Source organism: Panthera tigris, chromosome C1 (assembly GCF_018350195.1).
Source record: "Panthera tigris isolate Pti1 chromosome C1, P.tigris_Pti1_mat1.1, whole genome shotgun sequence".
Lineage (NCBI taxonomy): Eukaryota > Metazoa > Chordata > Mammalia > Carnivora > Felidae > Panthera > Panthera tigris.
This window is the reverse complement of record NC_056667.1, coordinates 64563084-64584899: the sequence shown is the minus strand read 5'-3', so window position 1 is coordinate 64584899 and position 21816 is coordinate 64563084. Positions and strand designations below refer to the sequence as shown.

The window sequence follows — 21816 nt, the reverse complement described above, 5'->3', positions numbered from 1 at the left end:
AGTAAAGACAATTACTTTCAGAGAATCTAAGTCCTAAGAAGTTGAAAGAAGAAGGAGAAAACAGTGTTGAATCAAGTTGTAAAGGGGCCCCTGGGTGGCTCAGTTAAGCGTCTGATTTGGGCTCAGGTCAAGATCTCACAGTTCACCAATTCGAGTCCCGCCTCTGGCTCTGTGCTGACAGTTCAGAGCCTGGAGCCTGTTTCAGATTCTGTGTGTCTCCTTCTTTCTCTGACGCTCCCCTGCTCACGCTCTGTCTCTCGCCCTCAAAAAAAAAAAAAAAAAAAAAAAAAAAAAAAAAAAAAAAAAAAAAAAAAAAGTTGTCTAATGTTTCTTTGCCTAAGGTTGGACACCTGAGGCCCTTCAGCAGCCAGGCTTAATGCAAATTCTCTAACGCATTGAGACAAGACCTGCTAAAGGCCGTATAGCGTGAATGCAGAAGAGCGGGAGAACACGTGTAAAAACGACAAGAGCCCAAAGCCTAAAACTGCTCTGATTTGTACTCAGTTCCAGTACCCAAACTACTAAGTAAGCCCTGATCCTGAGGGCAGGCCTGGGTCTCCGCACCTGGTCCCTGCCGCCGCGGCCACGCCCTGGGGGCGGGGCGGGGTATCTTTGCAGCTCCGCCCCTTCCCGCCCAACCGCGGCGCCCCAGACGCCTGCGGCGTCCGCGGAGACACCGGAAGGAGCTGCGGCTGCTGCGGAAAGTGGCCGGTGCGGGAGGCGGGGACCCTGCGGGCAGCGCTGCAAAGCCGTTTTCCTACCTTCCCGACGCGACGCCTCACCTCCCTGAATCCCGGGTAGTGAGAGAGGATTTTGCGGAGGTGCGGCCGCAGGCCACCATTGGCTGTGCTGGCGGGGCCCGCGGGGAAGGCCGTGGAGGTGAGCGCGGCGCTCCTGGGAGGGGCGCGGGGCCGAAGGGCGCCTCGCCTGCAGCCAGGGGCCGGTCTCGGTTCTCGCTCCCGCGCGCTGGGGCTGCGGCCGCTGCAGTGGCCTCTTTTTCTTGGTCTAGGGATGTGGTGGTCGCATGGACGAGAAGAAGGCCTCAGTCTCTCTCAGTGCTCTGCGTTTCAGGAATGATCTGGTGGCCGCCCCGATAGGGGTCGGCGGAGGACGCGAGTCAGTCGTAAATTTGAGGAAGGGTCCCCAGGGGGCGCTCCCCTGGGAAGCGGGAGATAAGAGGGGTGTAGCGAGTCCCTGAAAGGGGCCCCGCTCCTTTCCTTGGTATCTCCATTCCGGCTTGCCGGGCCCTCCCGGTGGGTGCAGACTACTGAAAGCCCCGCAGCGCGCTGGCTCCTAGGTCCCGGTTTCGTTTTGCAGCGCAGTTGAGGTGATCGGACCTGTTTGTGCAGCCCCAAAGCCCCGTTATTCGTTGTTATTAACGGGAAAATCTTAGGTGTCATTCTCCCTGGAATGTTTCTTCGACCAGTGTTTGATCCATATTGTTTCAGAGGTTATCCCGTACAGTCTGTCCATCTACAGCTTTTGTTTGTGTCGAATTTCCATAGTGTGTGGTTTCCCAGATCTTTTTACTCGTACATATTTACCAAGTACAAAATGTTCTTTATTTGAATGTTTACAGGGTGCAAGTTGAATTGTTGTTTGAAAATCTCCTAGGTGTTTTGCCCTCAACTTAATATTTTTATTAGGATTTACATTCTCATGTAATTAGTATTAGGCCTGGAAAATTGAATCAGAGGGTAAAATCCTAGCAGGAGCACCCATAGGCTCTAAACTGAGAATGAATTTTACAAGGATCTCTAGACTTCTTAATAGTTGTATAGAATTATATAATTTGTTAGCTTAATTAGATTATTTTTCCTTTAAGAAAAACCTGTTTAAAAAATAATGAGGCCTTCTTCGTTCCATTTCTAGATGAGACGATTTTATCGTTTGGGAAGGTCTGACCAAAGCAGATAATAAGCTATTACTTGAACCTAATACAAATAATGAATTCGGGCTATTAATATAAGTAAGGAGAAAGAGTAGGAATCTTACTGAAGACAAAGCTAATTTTAAGAGAAGGTAATAGTAATAGTTACATTATGCTGGTAGGTTTATGTTATTTCACTTACTTTGGTAGGATTAAAAAAAGAACTATACAAAAATATTACAAGAATAAAATATTTGAACTGCTGTATGCAAGAGGGGTAGTCTACATAAGATTGCATCTTATTTTTGATCTGGTTTATTGCCGACTTTCACTTTTTTGTCTTAATGAGCTTTTTATAAACTACCAATAACCAAATAACAGGGCAGTTAGATTGTAGTAAATAGTTTATTTTAAATATTTGAAATTCTGAGTTAAGGAGATAATTCTTAATTTTTATGTATTGCTGCTAGAATTTTCAGTGACCTTTCACATGTGCAATCTTGTTTGAACCTCATGCCAGTTTTCTAAATTAGGAATGCCAAGAAGTAAAGTCTTTTCCCATGACAGAAGCATTTCGAAATTGTGTAAGGATCAGAATTTCCTTAAAGCCTGAAAAAATCTTGCTGAAATAACTGATAAAAATTGGAATTCAGTTGGATATTAGAGCACTGTGAATTGTAATATATGACAGATTGTGGACTCGTTGCAAGAAAATGAAGTACATAAATAATGAACGATTTTTGGTGAGACATGAAATGTAGACATTTTTTAAAAAGAAAAGAATAAGTAACAGCTCTTTTTTTTTGTTTTAAGTTTTATTTACTTAAGTAATCTCTACATCTAGTGCGGGGCTTGAACTCAGAACCCTGAGATCAAGAGTCACATACACTTGGGACCCCTGGGTGGCTCAGTTGGTTAAGCATCCAACTTCGGCCCAGGTCATGATCTCACAGTTCGTGAGTTCGGGACTTGCATCAGGCTCTGTGCTGGCAGCTCAGAGCCTGGAGCCTGCTTCGGATTCTGTGTCTCCCTCTCTCTCTGCACCTCCCCAGCTCATGCTCGCACTCTGTCTCTGTCAAAAATAAATAAACTTAAAAAAAAAAAATTTAAAAAAGAACCACAAAATCCTTCGACTGAGCCTTCCTCAGCCAGGTGCCCCAGTAACACTTCCTTATTTAGTGTAGTTTTTAAACCTTTTTTTTCAAGTCTGCATGTGATTACAAGAGCGTTTTAATAAGTAAGATAGCTCCAAAGAGTACAAGATAAGTAGAATGGTTTAATCATCTATAAAAAGGATCATGAATTTTGTACAGTATAGTATATAAATAAAACTGATATTTTATTATTATTATTTTTCTTTAAGCGGTACACCCTACATGGGAGTTGAACTCATTACTCTGAGATCAAGAGTTGCTTGCTCTACTCACTGAGCCAGCCAGGCTCCCCAAGAACTAATATTTTAAAAATTATTCATGTATCGAAATAAATTTATCTTAGAAGGCTAAGTAAGTTATCTGTTTAGTTTACAAGGAAAAGCCCTTTGGAAAAGAAAGAGAATGAAACATGGTTTCTGCCTTCAAAGAACGTAATTACAGTCAAGCCTTCTGTCAAGTAGTTGTGCCCCCCTTCCCCCCCCCCCCCCCCCCCCCCCCCCCCGCTGTAAGTACCATATGAGTATTATAATCAGGAATTTAGGTGAGGGAGATATTACTTGTGATTGAGTCTTGGTAGAGATAGTACTTGAGATGAGTGAGCTTTGAAATCAGGTTTTCGATACGAGAATTCCGTAGGACATTTCTAAAATGAAAAGATATTTGTGCCTGGTTGGCTCAGTTGGATGACTTTGGCTCAGGTCATGATCTCACACCTTGAAAGTTGGACGATGTGTTGGGCTCTGTGCTGACAGCTCAGTGTCTGGAGTCAGCTTCCGATTCCGTGTCTCCCTCTCTCATTGCCTCTCCCCCACTTGTGCTCTTTCTCTCAAAAATAAGTAAACATTAAAAAATTAAAAAAAAAAGATAATTGGGTTCCTGGAAAGGTACAAGTTATATTTAAGAAAGGATTAGTAGAATAATTTGGCAGATAGTAAATTATTATGTTTTATATAAGTTAGTAATAGGAGGTGAAAAAGACAAATTATGAAAGACTTCATTAAAGGTGTTTGATCAGAAGAGGTATGTGTTAGCACATGAATGCGGAATGAGCTGTAATTGGGAGTAGGTTGAGACCAGGAGACTGCTTGGGCAGCTTTAGGTTATGATGTCCAGAGTATTATTTCTGTGGCCCTCGTAAGTTTCTCTGATGTGCTATCTTGAAAGTAGGCCTTGAGATAAGAACATGGGTTCAGGGGTGCTTGGCTGGCTTAGTCAGTAGAGCATGTGACTCTTGATCTTGGGGTTGTGAGTTCAAGCCCCATGTTGGGCAGTATAGCTTACTTAAATGAAAAAAACAAAAGACACGTATGCAGGTGAGACGCCAGAAGTTGCAGTGAGAGAGTGGGCAAAGAGTCAAGGAAGGGTGCAGCTCTTCCTGCCCATGGGTCCTGCCCCCATGTTTTAATAAAATCACCTTTTTGCACCAAAAAAAAAAAAAAAAAAAAAAAAAAAAAAAGAGGGAAGGGGAAAGAAAAGCCAACTAATGGGCAACTGGGGAGGTTAATCCTATGGAGATTTTTGTAGAACTGCCTCAGAATTGTCCTGCCAAATGAAGGGGAGTTGAAGAGTTTTTCTCCTACTGGACCTCACTGATTGAGATTGTCTTTGAAATGCCTTGCGCACAGTTAGTTGCCTTGGCTAAGGTTAGGCAAGCTCCTGAGGTGCTGGAGAATTTAGAAGCAGAGGAGTGGTGGAGGTGGGAAGTTGTGAGTGTGTGCTCGGATAATGTCCTTACCAGACTGCAAGTGAATACTGAGATGAGCTGAAGGGATAGGGGACCAGATCTTAACTCTGTTAATATGTGTTCTCATTAAATAATTCAGTTGTGCAATAAAAGCCTCAATTTTTGTGGAAACCTAGAAGAAGAAATGTGAATTGAGGAAAATTGGTGAAAAAGCACAGAGAATCTAGTGATTGATAGAATACAGGATGTGTACAGGAGGGAATCCAAGATGGCTCTGACATTTGAAAGTTAACTTGTGATTGAGGAGGGTTGCCGGAAGGTCACTGATACTCACATTAGTTACTTCAGGAGAATAAAAATTTCAGGGTGTTGAAGAGCATTAATAGAGAGTGTATGACCATTCAAAAGGGAAAGTACTTTGGGGATTTGAGCAGTGCTGCCACCCTGACTACACTTACATTGTTTGGCCCATCTTGATCATAAGTCTTTGTTACTTAGATCTCTGTATTACCAGGGCCTAGCACATTCCTGAAATATGGTAATATGAAAATATGGGACTGAGTGTGATATAAAATAAGACCATTCACTACAGTTTTAACTATAAAATCTTGAAGAATTTCTGATATTTTTAGTAGAGGAATAAATTTTGATGAATAAATTGTGATTCTTTTAAAATTTATTTACTTTTAAACATTTTATTATTTTTTTAAATAATCTATACACCCAATGTGGGACTCGAACTTACAACCCCGAGATCAAGAGCTTCATGCTCTAGTGACTGAGCCAGCCAGGCGCCCCTTGATTCTTTTTTATAATCACCAATATTCTGGTAAACAAACAAAAAAGACAAAATTAATTCTTAGAGTGGTTTTCATTTGAATATGGTGGTTGCATTTGTTTTTTCATGTTTCTAAGGTGTCTTCATAAGTGATTTTAATGATTATCCCATAATGCCAACATACTGTTGCTTAATCACCTCTCCATCTTGCTCAGAAGTGACTTAGGGTGAAAATTACCTCAGCTGGTTTGAACCTCTCTCAGAACTCTGTCATATTCATTCTTTCTTGTTTTCCCTCTCTCTTCCTCTCTCTCATTTCTCTCCCCCTCCTTTCTCTTCTTTCCCTAGTGTTTGTTACAGGTATTTCAACTAGATAAAGTGACAGTTGACTGTACTTTGCCATTATTGGACAGATTTTTTTTTTCTTTGTAGGAAATGCTAATTAATTACAAATTTCACTTTATTTAGAGTGAGAGTTATCAGATCAGAGAGATGCTTTTGGATGATTTATTGTGTCAATGTTAAGAGTAGATTCTAGAACAGATACATTGCAGGTAGAGAAATCAGGAGCTTATATAGTTCTCTCAATAGATTTAATAAGGCTCTGCCATTGATTAGACTGTTAAGGGTCAAAGGCACATGTTTTTAGAAAGATGGAAACTAGAAAATTAGCGTTACATTTCTTTTTCTATGTTATGGTTTGAATCTTAACGAATAGGGAAGGAGTTATAGAACTGTGAGACCTGTGTGAAGATTTGAAGGAGTTTGTGTTTGCTAGAATGTTGGTTTTTTTTTTTTAATTTTTTTAAACGTTTATTTATTTTTGAGACAGAGAGAGACAGAGCATGAACAGGGGAGGGGCAGAGAGAGAGGGAGACACAGAATCTGAAACAGGCTCCAGGCTCTGAGCTGTCAGCACAGAGCCCGATGCGGGGCTCGAACTCACGGACCGTGAGACATGACCTGAGCCGAAGTCGGACGCTTAACCGACCAAGCCACCCAGGCGCCCCAGCTAGAATATTGTTTTAAAGGACAAGAAACAAGAAATTTCTTTAAAGTGGTCATCAGCAGATTTCATAGGTTAAAAAGTCTCCATGAACACTTAGCTGTAGATTGATTTAGAATGAAGTAAACTTTTCTTTTTGTTTTTGCACTCTTTTCATTAATATTTCCACTTATCAAAACAGTTTTTTTCTGCTTGCTTTTATTGTATAGCAGTTTTCTTCTATGGTAAATATGGAAAAATTAGCCATAAGCTTATTACAATATTGCATTTTTGCTGTTAAATAATTCTAAAGCCTAATATTTAAAATAGTGTCACTTGGTCTAGTCAGATTAGTTGTGGTGAAACAGTAGTCTAAATTGAAACTTCTGACAGGCAAATTAATTTTTCTAAATTAGAGTATCTTAGAATTGACTTTTTAGTGCAAAATACTGTCCTTTGGAATACCTCTGACAGGTGGTCATCCAGCCTCTGGTAACAATGATGGGCAACATCCTATTTCCCAAGATTGGACCCTCCATTTTTGCGTAGCTCTAATCACTGAAAATCTTCACCATTGATTGGGTTTGCTATTTCTCACTTTTCTCTGGTTATATAAAAAAGAAAGGATCCCTCATACTTTGATCATTATGTCCAAATAATTGGAACACATATGTAAAGTCCTCCAACCTTTGCTTTCTCTCTAAATGTCCATGCTTTGAATTGCTTGCATAGTGGTTAATATTTACTTATTGAGTGCTTATTATCTCACCCTGTATTAAGTGTATATATATACATATATATATATATATATATATTAGCATATATGTGTGTGTATGTATACATATATATACATATACATTTACCATCACTTTAGATAGTAGATTCTTTGAACCCTCCTTTAGAATATTGTATCAACATCTTTAATTTTAGTTCATTTTTCTAAAGTTTATTTTTTCCTTTTTTTTTTTGTTAAATTTTTTTTTTTTTTAACATTTATTTATTTTTGAGACAGAGAGAGACAGAGCATGAATGGGGGAGGGGCAGAGAGAGAGGGAGACACAGAATCGGAAGCAGGCTCCAGGCTCTGAGCCATCAGCCCAGAGCCTGATGCGGGGCTCGAACTCACGGACCGCGAGATCATGACCTGAGCTGAAGTCTGACGCTCAACCGACTGAGCCACCCAGGCGCCCCTATTTTTTCTTTAAAAACTATTTTTTCAGTTTATTTTTTATTAAGTTAAAAATTGTTTTTGTTTCAGATTTTGATTTAAATTCTAGTTAATGTATATTGTAATATTGGTTTCAGGAGTAGAATTCAGTGATTCATAACTTATGTATAACATCCAGTGCTCGTCATAACATACTTTATCTTTTTAAATGTTTACTGTGAGACAGACAGTGTGAGCAGGGGAGAGGCAGAGAGAGAGAGATTGAGAATATCCCAAGCAGGCTCCATGCTCAGTCCAGACTGCTATGTTGGGGCTTGACCTCACAATCACGAGATGACAGCCTGAGCCAATATCAGGAGTTGGATGCTCAACCAACTGAGCCACCCAGGTTCCCCTCATCATAATAAATTTTATTTCCAGTATAGTTAACATAAAATGGTATATTAGTTTCAGGTGTACAATATAGTGATTCAACAATTCTGTACATTACTCAGTGCTCATCATAAGTGTACTCTTTAATCTCCATCATCTATAAAAAAACATGTAAGAAAGATAACGATTTTATTCAGTTTTTAGGTTTTATGTTTTAATTTTATTTATGTCTTTAAAAAATCTTTTTGTGGGCACCTGGGTGACTCAGTCAGTTCAGTGTCTACCTCTTGATTTCAGCTGAGGTCATGGTCTCATGGTTTGTGGGTTTGATTGAGCCCCATGTTGGGCTCTGTGCTGACAGCATGGAGCCTGCTTGGGATTCTATTTCTTCCTCTACCCCTCCCCCACTGTCTTTGGCATGTACGTGCCCTCTCTCTCAAATAAACTTAAAATATTTGTTTCATTTATTTTAGGGAAAGAGAGAGAGAGAGAGAGAGAGAGAGAGAGCGCACACGTGAGGGAGAGGAGCAGGAGGAGAGAGAGAATCCCAAGCAGGCTCTGTGTTCACACGGAGCTTGATGGGGAGCTCGATCCCACAGCCCTGAGATCATGACCTGAGCCAAAACTAAGAGTTGGGCACTCAACCTACTGAGCCACTCAGGTGCCCTATTTATTTATTTATTTATTTATTTATTTATTTATTATGTTTATTTTTGAGAGAGAGGGGGGAGAGAGAGTGGGGTGGGGGGACAGAGAGAGGGAGAGAGAAAGAATCCCAAGCAGGCTCCCTGCTGTCAACACAGAGCCTTTTGCAGGCCTCAAACTCATGAACCTTGAGATCATGACCTGAGCTAAAATCAAGAGTCAGATGCTCAACCAGCTGAGCCACCTAGGTGTCCCTATTTTTATTTTTATTATTATTTTTTTTTATTTTTTATTTTTTAACGTTTTATTTATTTTTGAGACAGAGAGAGCATGAACGGGGCAGGGGCAGAGAGAGAGGGAGACACAGAATCGGAAGCAGGCTCCAGGCTCTGAGCCATCAGCCCAGAGCCCGACGCGGGGCTTGAACTCACGGACCGCGAGATCGTGACCTGAGCTGAAGTCGGACGCTTAACCGACTGAACCACCCAGGTGCCCCACCCTATTTTTATTTTTTGAGTAAACTCTGTGCCCAGCATGGGGTTCGAACTTACCCTGAGATCAAGAGTCTACTGACTGAGCTGGGCACCCCCCCAAAAAAAAATCTTTTTTAAAATAATTATATAACTATATTTCACTAGCCTGCCTTCTGTATATTCATCCAGATTTTTGTTAAAAGTACAAACAGTTCTGCCACCTGCTAGTAGAGACCTTCTGGATTCGTATCAATCTTCTCTATTACTGTTATTTACCAGTTTTCCTAATTCTTTTCTCATGGTTGCTTGAATATGACTTTATATTTACCTTTCAGGTTAGACTAGACAGTGGAATGCAGGCAGTTTCCCAATATTAAAAGGTTCTCATTAGGTCACCAACTATGTCTTGATGTGTAACATATATTAATAACACAGGTCCCTGTGCTTTTCCTAAAATTTGAATATCTGGTCTTATTCGGATGGCAAGGCCAGAAGTTTGGGCATGAAACTTGATTTTACTGCCATGGTATTTCCCTTCTCCCATCCCCCCACTTAAAAGTATCATCTTCAGAAGCAGTTTTGAATCTATAGATAGGCAATTGAGCTGTGCGTCATAGTGTGTGAATTCAGCCAGAAACATTTTTTAGTTGGGGTTATTACTATCATTATAAGGCTGAGAAAATTTCAAATACTGTAGCTAGGCTAGACAGAGGAAAAGGTTGCCAGATAAAAGATTGTAAAGGTAAGGACAAATTGAGGTCAAATTATGGAAAGCCTTAATTTCCATGCAGAGCTTAAATTTTCTTGTGCTCCGTAGTGATTCCCATCTTGTGAACCACACGCTTCTAGAGGAGTCTCAGACTTCTGTTGGATATACATCTATATACTGAACAAATAGCATTTTCATATACATTCATTTTTACTGCCTTTATGTTGTCTGTCTTCTCTAATGCCTAGTACCTGTCTTCCCTGGACAAACTGTCAGGCCAGAATGAAAGCATGCATGCCTTCTTTCTTTTGGTATATGCTGGAGAAGAAATTGAAGTAGCTTAGAACCCCTGTTGTCTTACTCCCTTATATCTAAATAGCCTACTCTCAGTAAATCTTTATCAAAAGAAGGAATAAAAGAGTGATTTTTTTTTTTTTTACCATACTGAATTAATTGAGTAAAACTAGGTAACTAGAATATTAAGGGCCTTCTATTTTGATAGTGTTGTGTTTAATTGTTAAGGAATACTAAATAGCCTTGGTTCAAATTGTTAGCTTTTGTTTATATTTATTAATTCTCATTAAATTGTTTATATACCAGAAAATTAATACCAGATACTAAAGCAGAGAATTTATTCCCCGGTCCCCATTTCTTTGTTCTGAGGCAACATTCAGAGTGCACAACCTGCAATACCTCTTGTATTTTTATAGGATGTATCTGTATCCAGATATAATGTGCTGTAATGCTGGTTTAAAATTTTTACTTCAGTGGTTTTATACAGTATGTATCATTCTATAGCTTCCTTTTTTCCCAATCCAACTTATGTCCTTTAGAGCTTTCTCTGTTGGTTAATTATCCATCCATGTCATGCAGTTAAACTATTGTGTTGTATTTAGTTGTGAATGTGCCATTTGTATATCCATTCTTCTAATGGTGGACTTAAAACATTTTAAAATCAAAGTGAGATTAAGACTGTCTAGAAAGCCATGAGAACATTTCCATTTATTTGGTAAACATTAGAGGAAAATGTAATCAAATTAAATACTTTTATTAAGTAAAAAAATAAGAGAGTTTAGTACTTATATTTAGGGATTAAGAAAATAAAACCAAAACCAAGTAGGACGTGGAAATTAAAGATAAAACTTTAATGGAATTGGAAGCAGCAGAACAAAAAATAGTGGAAAGGATAAATTGCAAAGCTGTCTTTTTGCCAAGACCAATGAACTAGATAAACCTGCTATAGAAGGAAAAAAAGAATTCAAGTAAAAACACTCAAGATTAGGAATGAGAAAGGAAACATCATAGATATCTGGATATAGGAGAGATTAATGAAATGTTATGCAAATTTTCTTGAGAATATCACAACCATGCTATAATGCCAAAGTTGAAAATTGAGAGGGCATGCATAATTTAATAGCAAAATATAAATTAGTAAAATTGACCCAAGAAGTGAAAAACTTGAATTGACCCATTCTCACTAAGGAATTTAAAGATGATTGGAGATATGTCCTGAGTCCCTGGGTGGCTCAGTAGGTTAAGTGCCTGACTTTAGCTCCGGTCATGGTATCGAGGTTTATGAGTTCGGGCCCCACATCAGGCTCAGTGCTGACAGCTCAGAGCCTAGAGCCTGCTTCAGATTCTGTGTGTGTCTCTCTCTCTGCACCTCCCCACTCATATTCTCTCTCTCTCTCTCTCTCTCTCTCTCTCAAGAAACATTAAAAAGGAATAAAAAAAAAAAGATGTGTCCTTCAAAGAGGCAGCATAGCAGATAGTTTCACAACTGAGTTTCATTTAATTTATAAATAATATATAATAATGATAATGAACATTTTCTGTGGTCTAGAAGATGCAAAGCTACTAAATGCATTCTGTGAAGCACGCATAACTTTTATCCCTGATAAAAATGTTACCCAAAAAGGCCAATTTCACTTGCAAAATCTCTAAATAGAAATACACAGTGGAATCTAGATATGAAGCAACAGGCTAATAGTACATTTTGACCCATAGGGTATATTACACCAATGCAAGGGTTATTTATATCAAATCTGTTAATAGATGATATAATCGGATGAAGTAAGGAATATATTAAACCATCAGTAGCTGCTGAGAAGACATTTAATAAAGTTCATTAAGATTGTTTCTAATTAGGGGTGCCTTGCTGGCTTAGAGCATGTCACTCGATCTCAGGGTTGTGAGTTCAAGCCCCATGTTGGACCTATAGTTTACTTTAAAAAAATCAAAAGTAAATTAAGAATAGGAGGAAATTATAGCAAATGTCCTGAATAGCAAAACCATCACAATAAGGACCCAGACATGGATGCTCACAATCACTTTTATTTCTTTATTTTTATTTTATTTTATTTTACCTTTTTTAACATTTATTTATTTTTGAGAGACAGAACACGAGCGGGGGAGGGCCAGGGAGAGAGACACAGAATCTGAAACAGGCTCCAGGCTCCCAGCTCTAAACTGTCAGCACAGAGCCTGATGTGGGGCTTAAACCCACTAACTGTGAGATCATGACCTGAGCTGAAGTCGAACCCTTAATTGACTGAGCCCCCCAGGTGCCCCTATTTTTTAAATTTTTTAATGTTTATTTCTTTTCTTAAAAAAAATTTTTTTAATGGTTATTTTTGAAGGAGAGAGAGAGAGAGACAGAGTGTGAGTGGGGGAGGGGCAGAGAGAGAGGGAGACAGAATCTGAAACAAGCTCCAGGCTCCCAGCTGTTAGCACAGAGCCCATTGCAGGGCTCGAACTCATGAGTCTTGAGATCATGACCTGAGCCGAAGTCGGATGCTTAATCGGCTGAGCCACCCAGGCACCCCAAATGTTTGTTTATTTTTGAGAGAGAGAGAAAGAATGAATGAGTGGGGGAGGGGCAGAGAGAGAGGGAGACACAGGATCTGAAACAGGCTCCAGGCTCTGAGCTGTCAGCACAGAGCCTGATGTGGGGCTTGAACCCAAGAAGTGTGAGATCATGACCTGAGCCGAAGTCAGATCCTTAACTGGCTGAGCCACCTAGGGCCCCTCACAGTCAGTCACATGTGTGTGTGTGTGTATGTGTGTGTGTGTGTGTGTGTGTGTGTGTGTGTATGTATATGTGTATATATTTATATAAATACATTTTTTTAATGTTTATTTTTGAGAAAGCATGAGTGGGGGAAAGGGAGAGAGGAGGGGGGAGAGACGGAGAATCTGAAGCAGGCTTTGTGCTGACAGCAGAGAGCCAGATGTGGGGCTCAAACCCATGGAGTGTGAGATCATGACATGAGCCAAAGTCAGATGCTTACCTGACTGAGCCACCCAGATGCCCCCACTTTATATTCAAGATGGTCTTAGAGATTCTAGTAAATGCATTACAACAGTAAAATTAATTAGTATTGATATTGGAAAACTAGGTAAAACTATCATGTTTCCAGTGTATTCAGAGAATAGCCAAGGAAACTGAAAAGGAATAGTGAAGGAGGAATGCCTTACAGTTATCAAAATATTCTACATTTTTTGTATTCAGATTAAATATGGTATTGGTGGGACACCTGGGTGGCTCAGTTGATTACGAATCCGACTTTGGTTCAGGTCATGACCTTGCAGCTCGTGAGTTTGAGCCCCACATTGAGCTCTGCATTGGTGGTGTAGAGACTGCTTAGGATTCTCTCTCTCTCCCTCTTTTTCTCTGCCCCCTGCCACTTGCCTGTGTGTGGGTGTACGCTTGTGCTCTCAAAATAAATACACTTAAAAGTATTCAGGGATACATTAAAAAATAAATAACTATGGTATTGGCATACGTAGATTAGTGGAACACAATAGGGGATCCAGAAATATGTGCAAGTGTAATAAAGATAGTATTACAATTCAGTGGGTAATGGGTAGATTGTGTAGTAAGTGGTGCTGGTACAACTGTCAGCCCATCTGGAAGAAAATAACATTGGGTTCCTGTCTTAAGGTCTCTAAAGACAGGTCTTTAAAGACAGGTCTTCCTGTCTTTAAAGCCTTGTTTAAAAAAAATATTTAAGGTTATTCTATAGCGTTAGGTATATAAACAAGGATGAAGGAAAATTTTTTTAAGTTTATTTATTTTTGAGAAAGAGACGACACACAAGTGGGGTAGGGGTAGAGGGAGAGAGTGAGAGAGTGTCCCAAGCAGGCTTCACACTGTCAGTGCAGAGACCAGTGCAGGGCTTGAACTCATGAACCATGAGATCGTGACCTGAGCCAAAGTCAGATGCTTAACCAACTGAGCTACCCAGGTGCCCAAATGAAATTTTAAGATCAGAAACTCAGAGCTGTTATAAGAGACATGTTTGATTTTATAAAAATTAAGTGCTTTAATGATAAAGGCTACCATAAGAAAGTTAATAGTATTGGTACTAAGACAGACATAGACCAGTAGAATAGAATAGAGTTCATAAATAATCTTCACATGTATGATTAAATATATTAAAAAAATTTTTTTTATTATAAAATTTTTTTTAGGGGCTCCTGGGTGGTTTAGTTGGTTAAGCATCCGACTTTGGCTCAGGTCATGATCTCATGGTTTGTGGGATCAAGCCCCACATTAGGCTCTGCTCTGACAGTGTGGAGCCTGCTTGGGATTCTCTCTCTATCCCTCTCTCTCTGCCCCTCCCCCACTCTTTCTCTTTCAAAATAAATAAACTTACAAAAAAGTTTTTTTAAGTTTACTTTTAAGAGAGAGTGTGTATGTTGGGGAGAGGTAGAGAGAGAGAGGGAGATAGAGAATCTGAAGAAGTCTCTGAGCTGTCAGCACAAAGCCTGATGCAGGGCTTGAACCCACAAACTGTGAGATGATGACCTGAGCCGAAGTTGGATGCTTAATTGACTCAGCCACCCAGGTGCTCCCATGATTATTTTTAATAACAATGTGGAAACAAAGTGAATATTCATCAGTAGAAGAATTAATTGCATGATTTATGCAGTGTATGCATCATGACATGTGTATTCAAGAAAAAGTTGAGATAGAGGGATGTCTGTATTATTGCCCAAAAAAGGCCATATATGTCTCTTTCTATATTTGATTATATGAACAAGAAAAAATATTGAAACACATACATACATTCTATAGTGCAGGTATGCTGGTAATAAATTCTTTCAGCGTTTGTATAAGAAGTCTTTATTTTGCCCTTACTTTGCAAGGTGTTTTCCTAGGTATGGAATTCTAGGTTGACAGTGTTCCTTCAGTACTGTACAGATGTTGCTCCATGGTCTTCTGGCTTGTATTGTTTCCAGAATATGTTATTGGCCTTTTTTGGCTACTTTGAAGATGTTCTTTTTATTATTGGTTTTAAGCAGCTTGTTTTTAGTGTGCCATGATATAATTTGTTTATATGTCTTGTGCTTCAAGTTTGTTGTGTTTGTTTTCATCAAATTTGGACTTTTCTACCCATCTGAGTGATACTCTAATTTCTCAATTTTTTTTTTTGGTATTTCAATTTGAATAGTTTCTTTCACTGTGTCTTTAGGTTCATTATTCTTTTGCATTGTCTAATCTGCTGTTCATCTCATACACTGTATTTTTCACCTAAGACTTTTTTTTTTAACATTTAGAAATTTGCTTTAGGTCTTTTATCTTCTATCCTTCACGTTTCTCTTTAAAATATGTATCTTGGGAGGCGCCTGGGTGGCGCAGTCGGTTAAGCGTCCGACTTCAGCCAGGTCACAATCTCGCGGTCCGTGAGTTCGAGCCCCGCGTCAGGCTCTGGGCTGATGGCTCAGAGCCTGGAGCCTGTTTCCGATTCTGTGTCTCCCTCTCTCTCTGTCCCTCCCCCGTTCATGCTCTGTCTCTCTCTGTCCCCCCAAAAAAATAAATAAATAAAAATAAAAAAAAATAAAAATTAAAAACATCCCTATCTTGTGATAGGGATCATGTGATCATGCTCTGTCTCTCTCTGTCCCAAAAATAAATTAAAAAAAAAAAAAAGTTGAAAAAAAAAATTAAAAAAAAAAATAAAATATGTATCTTGGGGCGCCTGTTTGGCTCAGTGAGTAGAGCACGCGACTTTTTATCTCAGGGTTGTAAGTTTGAGTCCCATGTTGGGTGTACAGATTACTTTATTTTTTATTTTTTTTAATTTTTTTATTAAAAAAAATTTTTTTTAATGTTTGTTTATTTTTGAGACAGAGAGAGACAGAGCATGAATGGGGGAGGGCAGAGAGAGAGGGAGACACAGAATCGGAAGCAGGCTCCAGGCTCTAAGCCATCAGCCCAGAGCCCGATGTGGGGCTTGAACTCACGGACCGCGAGATCGTGACCTGAGCTGAAGTCAGACGCTCAACCGACTGAGCCACCCAGGCGCCCCTGTACAGATTACTTTAAACAAATGTGTATCCTTGGGGCACCTGAGTGTCTCAGTCGGTTATGCATTTAACTCTTGGTTTTGGCTCAGATCTGATCTCATGGTTTGTGAGTTTGAGCCCTGCATCAGGCTTTGCTCTGACAGTGTGGAGCCTGCTTGGGATTCATTCTCTCTCTCTCTCTCTCTCTCTCTCTCTCTCTCTCTCTCTCTCCCCCCCCCCTCTCTCCCCCTCTCCCCCTTTCTCTGCCCCTCCCCCACTTGCTCTCTGTCTCTAAAAAACAATAAACTTAAAAACATTAAAAAAAATTTAAAAACGTCTATGCTTTATCCTGTCTTCTGTGTTATCTCTGGATCTCTTTTTTTTCCTTGTTTTTGTTTTGTAGTTTTTGAGTGGATACCAGACATTGTAATTTTTTTAATCTTGTCAGGTGCTGGGGTTTTTTTCATTCCTTTGTTCTGGGGCACAGTTATGTTCCTTGAGAATAATTTGACTCTGTAATACTCATTTTGAGCTTTTTAAAGGCAGAACGAAAGTAGTCTTTAGGGATACATTTTCCTATTATTGAGGTAATACCCTCTGAGTACTTTATTCCCCGTGTATTATGAACTCTTTAAACTCTGGCTGGTGGGGACACAAACAAACTTGTGTTGGCTGCCAGAGTTGTTCTACCTATTCTTTTCCAGTAATTCTTTCCCCTGCTTAGGGTAGTTTAATCACATGCACATGCTCATAAGTACTCAGCCAAAGACCTAATGGTAGCCCTCTACAAACCTCATGAGTTTATTTGCTTTGTGTTTAGTTCTTTCCTCTCTGTTACTCTGCCTTGTGAATTCTAGCCACCTTGGTGCCTCTGCATTTTCAACACTACCCCTTCAACTCAAGGAGACTGCTGGACACTGGGTTTTCTCCTACGTGCACTGTGGCCTAGAAGTTCTTTCTAGGCGTAAGCTGGGGTAATTGTTGCCTACTTTCCAGTGCCTGATAACCGTTATTTTATATATTTTGTCTAGCTTTTTAGTTATTTAAAGAGGCTAAATCTGGTTCCTGTCACTCCATCATGGCTGGCAGTGGAGGTAATTGGATAAGAAGGAAGAAATATCTAAGCACAGAAGGAAGTGAGAGGTGGGTGGGAAAGATTGCCAGACCTTTCACAAACATAAGTAAGAAATGGAAAACGTTAATAGTTATTTTAAGTTAAATTTCATGCATCTGAAAGTCTGGCACATGGCTTGTTTAATCTTATGTAATAATTTCATGTTTAGAGGGGTGCCTGGGTGGCTCAGTTGGTTGAGCATCCAACTTGGGCTCAGGTCATGATCTCATGGTTCATGAGTTCCAACCCCGCATTGGGCTTGCGGCTGTCAGTGCAGAGCCCGCTTCAGATCCTCTCTCTCTCTCTCTCTCTCTCTCTCTCTCTCTCTCTCTCTCTTTCTCTCTTTCTCTCTTTCTCTCTTTCTGCCCCTTCCCCACTCATGCTCTCTTTCTCAAAAATGAGTAAACATTAAAAAAAAAATAATGTTTAGAGATAATGATTTATTCAGTATTAACCCCCGGAGTGATTTCTGTTGTATTTTGTCGGTTGCAAGATAATATTTGACTCATTTGATTGAAACTTTCTGTTTAATGTGTTTACTAATGGGCTAGTATTTTAGCACATTTATAAGTGTTTATTCTTTCCTAGTAAGTTTCTTAATTTTTTCCAAAATAGTGTTCTCAAACCCCAAGGATGAACTAAAGGCATGAAAAACCTTATTGTTAAGAATGTACACATCCAAGAAATATCTGGAAGTACTGACTTAAACTTGAGATTTTACTTGGAAATCACTCACTTTACTTGAACCAGTTGTGAGATTTCTATGCGTTGAATGCTGTAAATCAGTTAGCTCTATGATTCATAAGATCTGCAGGGGAGATAGATAAAATTTAGTGACATTATAGTATTCCTATCATTCTCATAAATTACATTTATAATATTGTGATGTCTTGGAAGAAGTTAAGTATATTGGGGTTACAAAACATTTTGCCTTCTGTTTATTTTAATGGAATTTGAGGAAACTCCTGAAGATAATTAGGAAAGTTGTAATTGATGTGGGAAACTACCTCAGTCTTAAACTGGTGGTCTCATGGGAGAGAGAGGTATGAGACCTTACTGGTCATCTAAAAAGAAGTACATAAAGGGATGCTGCAGAGTGCCTAATAAAATTATATGCATATGTGTAGTACTGTGTGTGTGTATGTACACACTTGACATGTGCTACCTCATTTCATCCTTAAAGTAGCCCCTTGAGTTCATTATGCCAGTCTACTCTTAGTCTTATATGCAATTAAGATAATAATGGTACTCTACGTCAGGGTTGCTGAAAGGATTTTGTGAAGATGTTGTTTTCAACCTGAGATAATGTTGTCCCTTTGAGGACATAATTTTATTTTATTTTATTTTTTTTGAATTTTATTTTATATATTTTTTAAGAGACAGAGCATGAGCGGGGGAGGGGCAGAGAGAGAGGGAGACAGAATCTGAAGCAGACTCCAGGCTCCCAGCTGTCAGCACAGAGTCTAACACGGGGCTTGAACTCACAAACTGTGAGATCATGACCTGAGCTGAAGTCAGACCCTTAACTGACTGAGCCACCCAGGTGACCCGGAGGGCATAATTTTATACTGTACTTGTAAAAGCAGTGGTGAGAGTGTTCTGGCATCTAATGGGTTGAAGCAAGAATGTTGCTAAACACCTTACAATGCACAGGGCAAACCCCCACAGTAGAGAAGTATTTGGTCCAAAGTATCAATGTGGTGCCAACTTGAGAAACTTTAGTATGTGACCATCTTGGTATATTGCTAAGATACCAGACAATTTCATTTATATCATCACTAGGGGCTGCAGCTAGTGTAAAAATGAATGTTTATATTTGATGGTTCTTTTAATTCCTATTCCAGTCTAAGGATTAATCTTAAAAAAGAAAAAAAAAGATACAAGTACTTAAATTGAATAACTTTAATTTTTTCCCTTTTATTTATATTCTAAAATATGAAATGGGAGAAAGGGGGAAAAGCAGCAAAAGTAATGGAGAAACAAACTTACATTGATACATAGTTATCAGTTTCAATATAATGTTAATTTTGTGGAGAAATTTCCAGTGTACATGTTAACTTAAATTATGAAAGTAATCTAGGTATATTTGAAAAATATACTAGGGTAGACTTGTAAACATGCATGCTTATTATTTTAGCCTTTATTTTAATGATTTTAAATATTTACCATTTTTTAATTAATATTTTCTGGTTGTTTTTCCCATAGGTGTTACCTCATTTGGAAATACTTGGGAGACAGGAAAAAGTTACTAACAAAATGTCACCTTTTCAAAATCATTGTCCACATTTGGATTCAGTTGGTGAAATAACGAAAGAAGACTTAATGCAAAAATCTCATGTAAGATATAGGGTTTTTTCCTTGCTTAGAAAAATCATTCATTGCTCTCTCAAATGTGTGTTTTTTTAAAATAAATTACTGTAATACTCTGTGTTCATGGGCTCCAATTTATTATTTTTTTAATATTTATTTACTTTTGAGAGAGAGAGAGAGCGTGAGCAGAAGCAGGGTGGGGGTGGTGTAGAGAAAGGGGAGACACAGAATCCGAAGCAGGCTCCAGGCTCTAAGCTGTCAGCACAGAGCCCTATCTGGACTCGAACTTGTGAACTGCGAGATTATGACCTGAGCTGAGTGAGGTTAGACGCTCAACCAACTGAGCCACCCAGGCACCCCTCCAATTTCTTATGTAATATTATTAGTCAATTGTATGTGTTTGGCTGTGTCAACATAATGATAATGCTATTTGATTTTTGTTTTATAGGGTACTTGTCAGGATTGTAAAGTCAGAGGACCAAATCTTTGGGCATGTTTGGAGGTACGTATATGTTTCAAAACTTTGGTATTATAAAAATTTATATCTGAATAAGGATAACTATAAGAGTTTTTTGACACTTAACAGATTTCATAAATGAACATGCTTTAAAAAAAGATGATTAGTGATAACAAATTAAACTTTATAAACTTTGGGTTTTAAATTCCAGTGCTTTTGCAGAGTTTTAATAAATCACTAAATATATATGTGTGTGTGTGTGTGTGTGTGTATATATATATATATATGTATATATTTCTATGAGACTTATTTTTTTAATTTTATCCAAATTTTTTAAAATTTTAAAATTTTAATCCAAGTTAGTTAACATATAGTGTAATAATAGTTTATAAGAGTAGAATTTAGTGATTCATCACTTACATATAACACCCAGTGCTCATCCCAACAAGTGCCCTCCTTAATGGCCATCACCCATTTAGCCTGTCCCCCCATCCAACAACCTTCCAGCAACCCTCAGTTTGTTCTCTGTGTTTAAGAATCTTTTATGGTTTGTTTCCCTCACTGTTTTTATTTTATTTTTCCTTCTCTTCCCCTATATTCAGCTGTTTTGTTTCTTAAATTCCACCTATCAGTGAAATCATATGATATCTGTCTTTCTTTGACCTACTTCGCTTAGCATAGTAATTTTTGGTTCCATCCATGTTTTTGCAAATGGCAAGATTTCATTTTGATCGCTGAGTAGTACTCCAGTGTGTGTGTGTGTGCATGTGTGTGTACACACACATGCACACACACACACATACATACACACCATATTTTCTTTATCCATTCTTTAGTTGATGGACATTTAGGCTCTTTTCCATAATTTCGCTATTGTCGATAACACTGCTATAAACATTGGGGTGCATGTGCCCCTTTGAATCATCATTTCTGCATCTAATCACTAAAATATTTTATGCTTGTCTTATATTAGAGGTGACATAGCTTGTAATTTAGAAATATTCTCATTTTATTCCTCTGTTCCTAATGCCATTTGGTTAAAATAAATGAATATGGAAAGTCATTTAGTCATTAAGTTAAAATGTATGATCAAAACTTAATTGTAAATGTAAATGTGATGCTGTTGTATATTTACACGTTATAAAATGACTTATTTTTCTTTCTGTATAATTATAGAATAGATGTTCATATGTTGGTTGTGGTGAATCACAAGTAGATCACAGCACTATACATTCTCAGGTATGTATATAGAAAATTTTTTTGGTGTTTATTTACTTGCTTTGTAAGTTTTCATTTATTTATTTATTTATTTATTTATCTGTCTATTTGAGAGAGAGAGAGAGAGAGAGAGAGAGAGAAGAACGGAGGGAGGGAATGAGGGAGAAAGTGCTTCAGCAGGGGAGAGGCAGAGGGAGAGGGAAAGACAATCCCAAGCAGGCTCCACACCCAGCACTGAGCCCAATGCACAGGGGTCAGGGGCTCGATCTCACAACCGTGAGATCGTGACCTGAGCCAAAATCAGGAGTCAGACACTTAACTGACTGAGCCACCCAGGCATTCCTTAAGTTTTTATTTTAATTCCAGTTAGTTAACATATAGTATTATATTAGTTACAATATAGTGATTTAGCAATTCCATATATCACCTGGTGTATAGAAAATTTTTATGCAAGATATTTAAAAAAATTTTTTTCTAATGTTTATTTTTGAGAGAGACAGAGCGTGAGTGGGGGAGGGGCAGAGAGAGAGGGGAGACACAGAATCCAAAGTAGGCTCCAGGCTTTGAGCTGTCAGCACAGCTCATGGA

The 21816-nt window shown here is 38.7% G+C and overlaps 1 protein-coding gene across 3 annotated transcripts in view; it reads left to right on the top strand.

Moving 5' to 3' along the window:
- Window positions 1-665: 665 nt before the first annotated feature.
- Window positions 666-21816, top strand: part of USP33 (ubiquitin specific peptidase 33) — a 63405-nt gene continuing 42254 nt past the window's right edge. For 2 of the 3 annotated variants that reach the window (XM_042997623.1, XM_042997620.1), the window contains exons 1-4: window positions 666-879; window positions 19449-19580; window positions 20002-20055; window positions 21187-21249. In XM_042997623.1, the coding sequence (XP_042853557.1) occupies window positions 19500-19580; window positions 20002-20055; window positions 21187-21249 (198 nt within the window). In that variant the 5' untranslated portion in view covers window positions 666-879; window positions 19449-19499. Of the gene's footprint in view, window positions 880-17166; window positions 17273-19448; window positions 19581-20001; window positions 20056-21186; window positions 21250-21816 lie in introns of those variants that run through there. The other variant, XM_042997622.1, reaches the window with a different exon arrangement.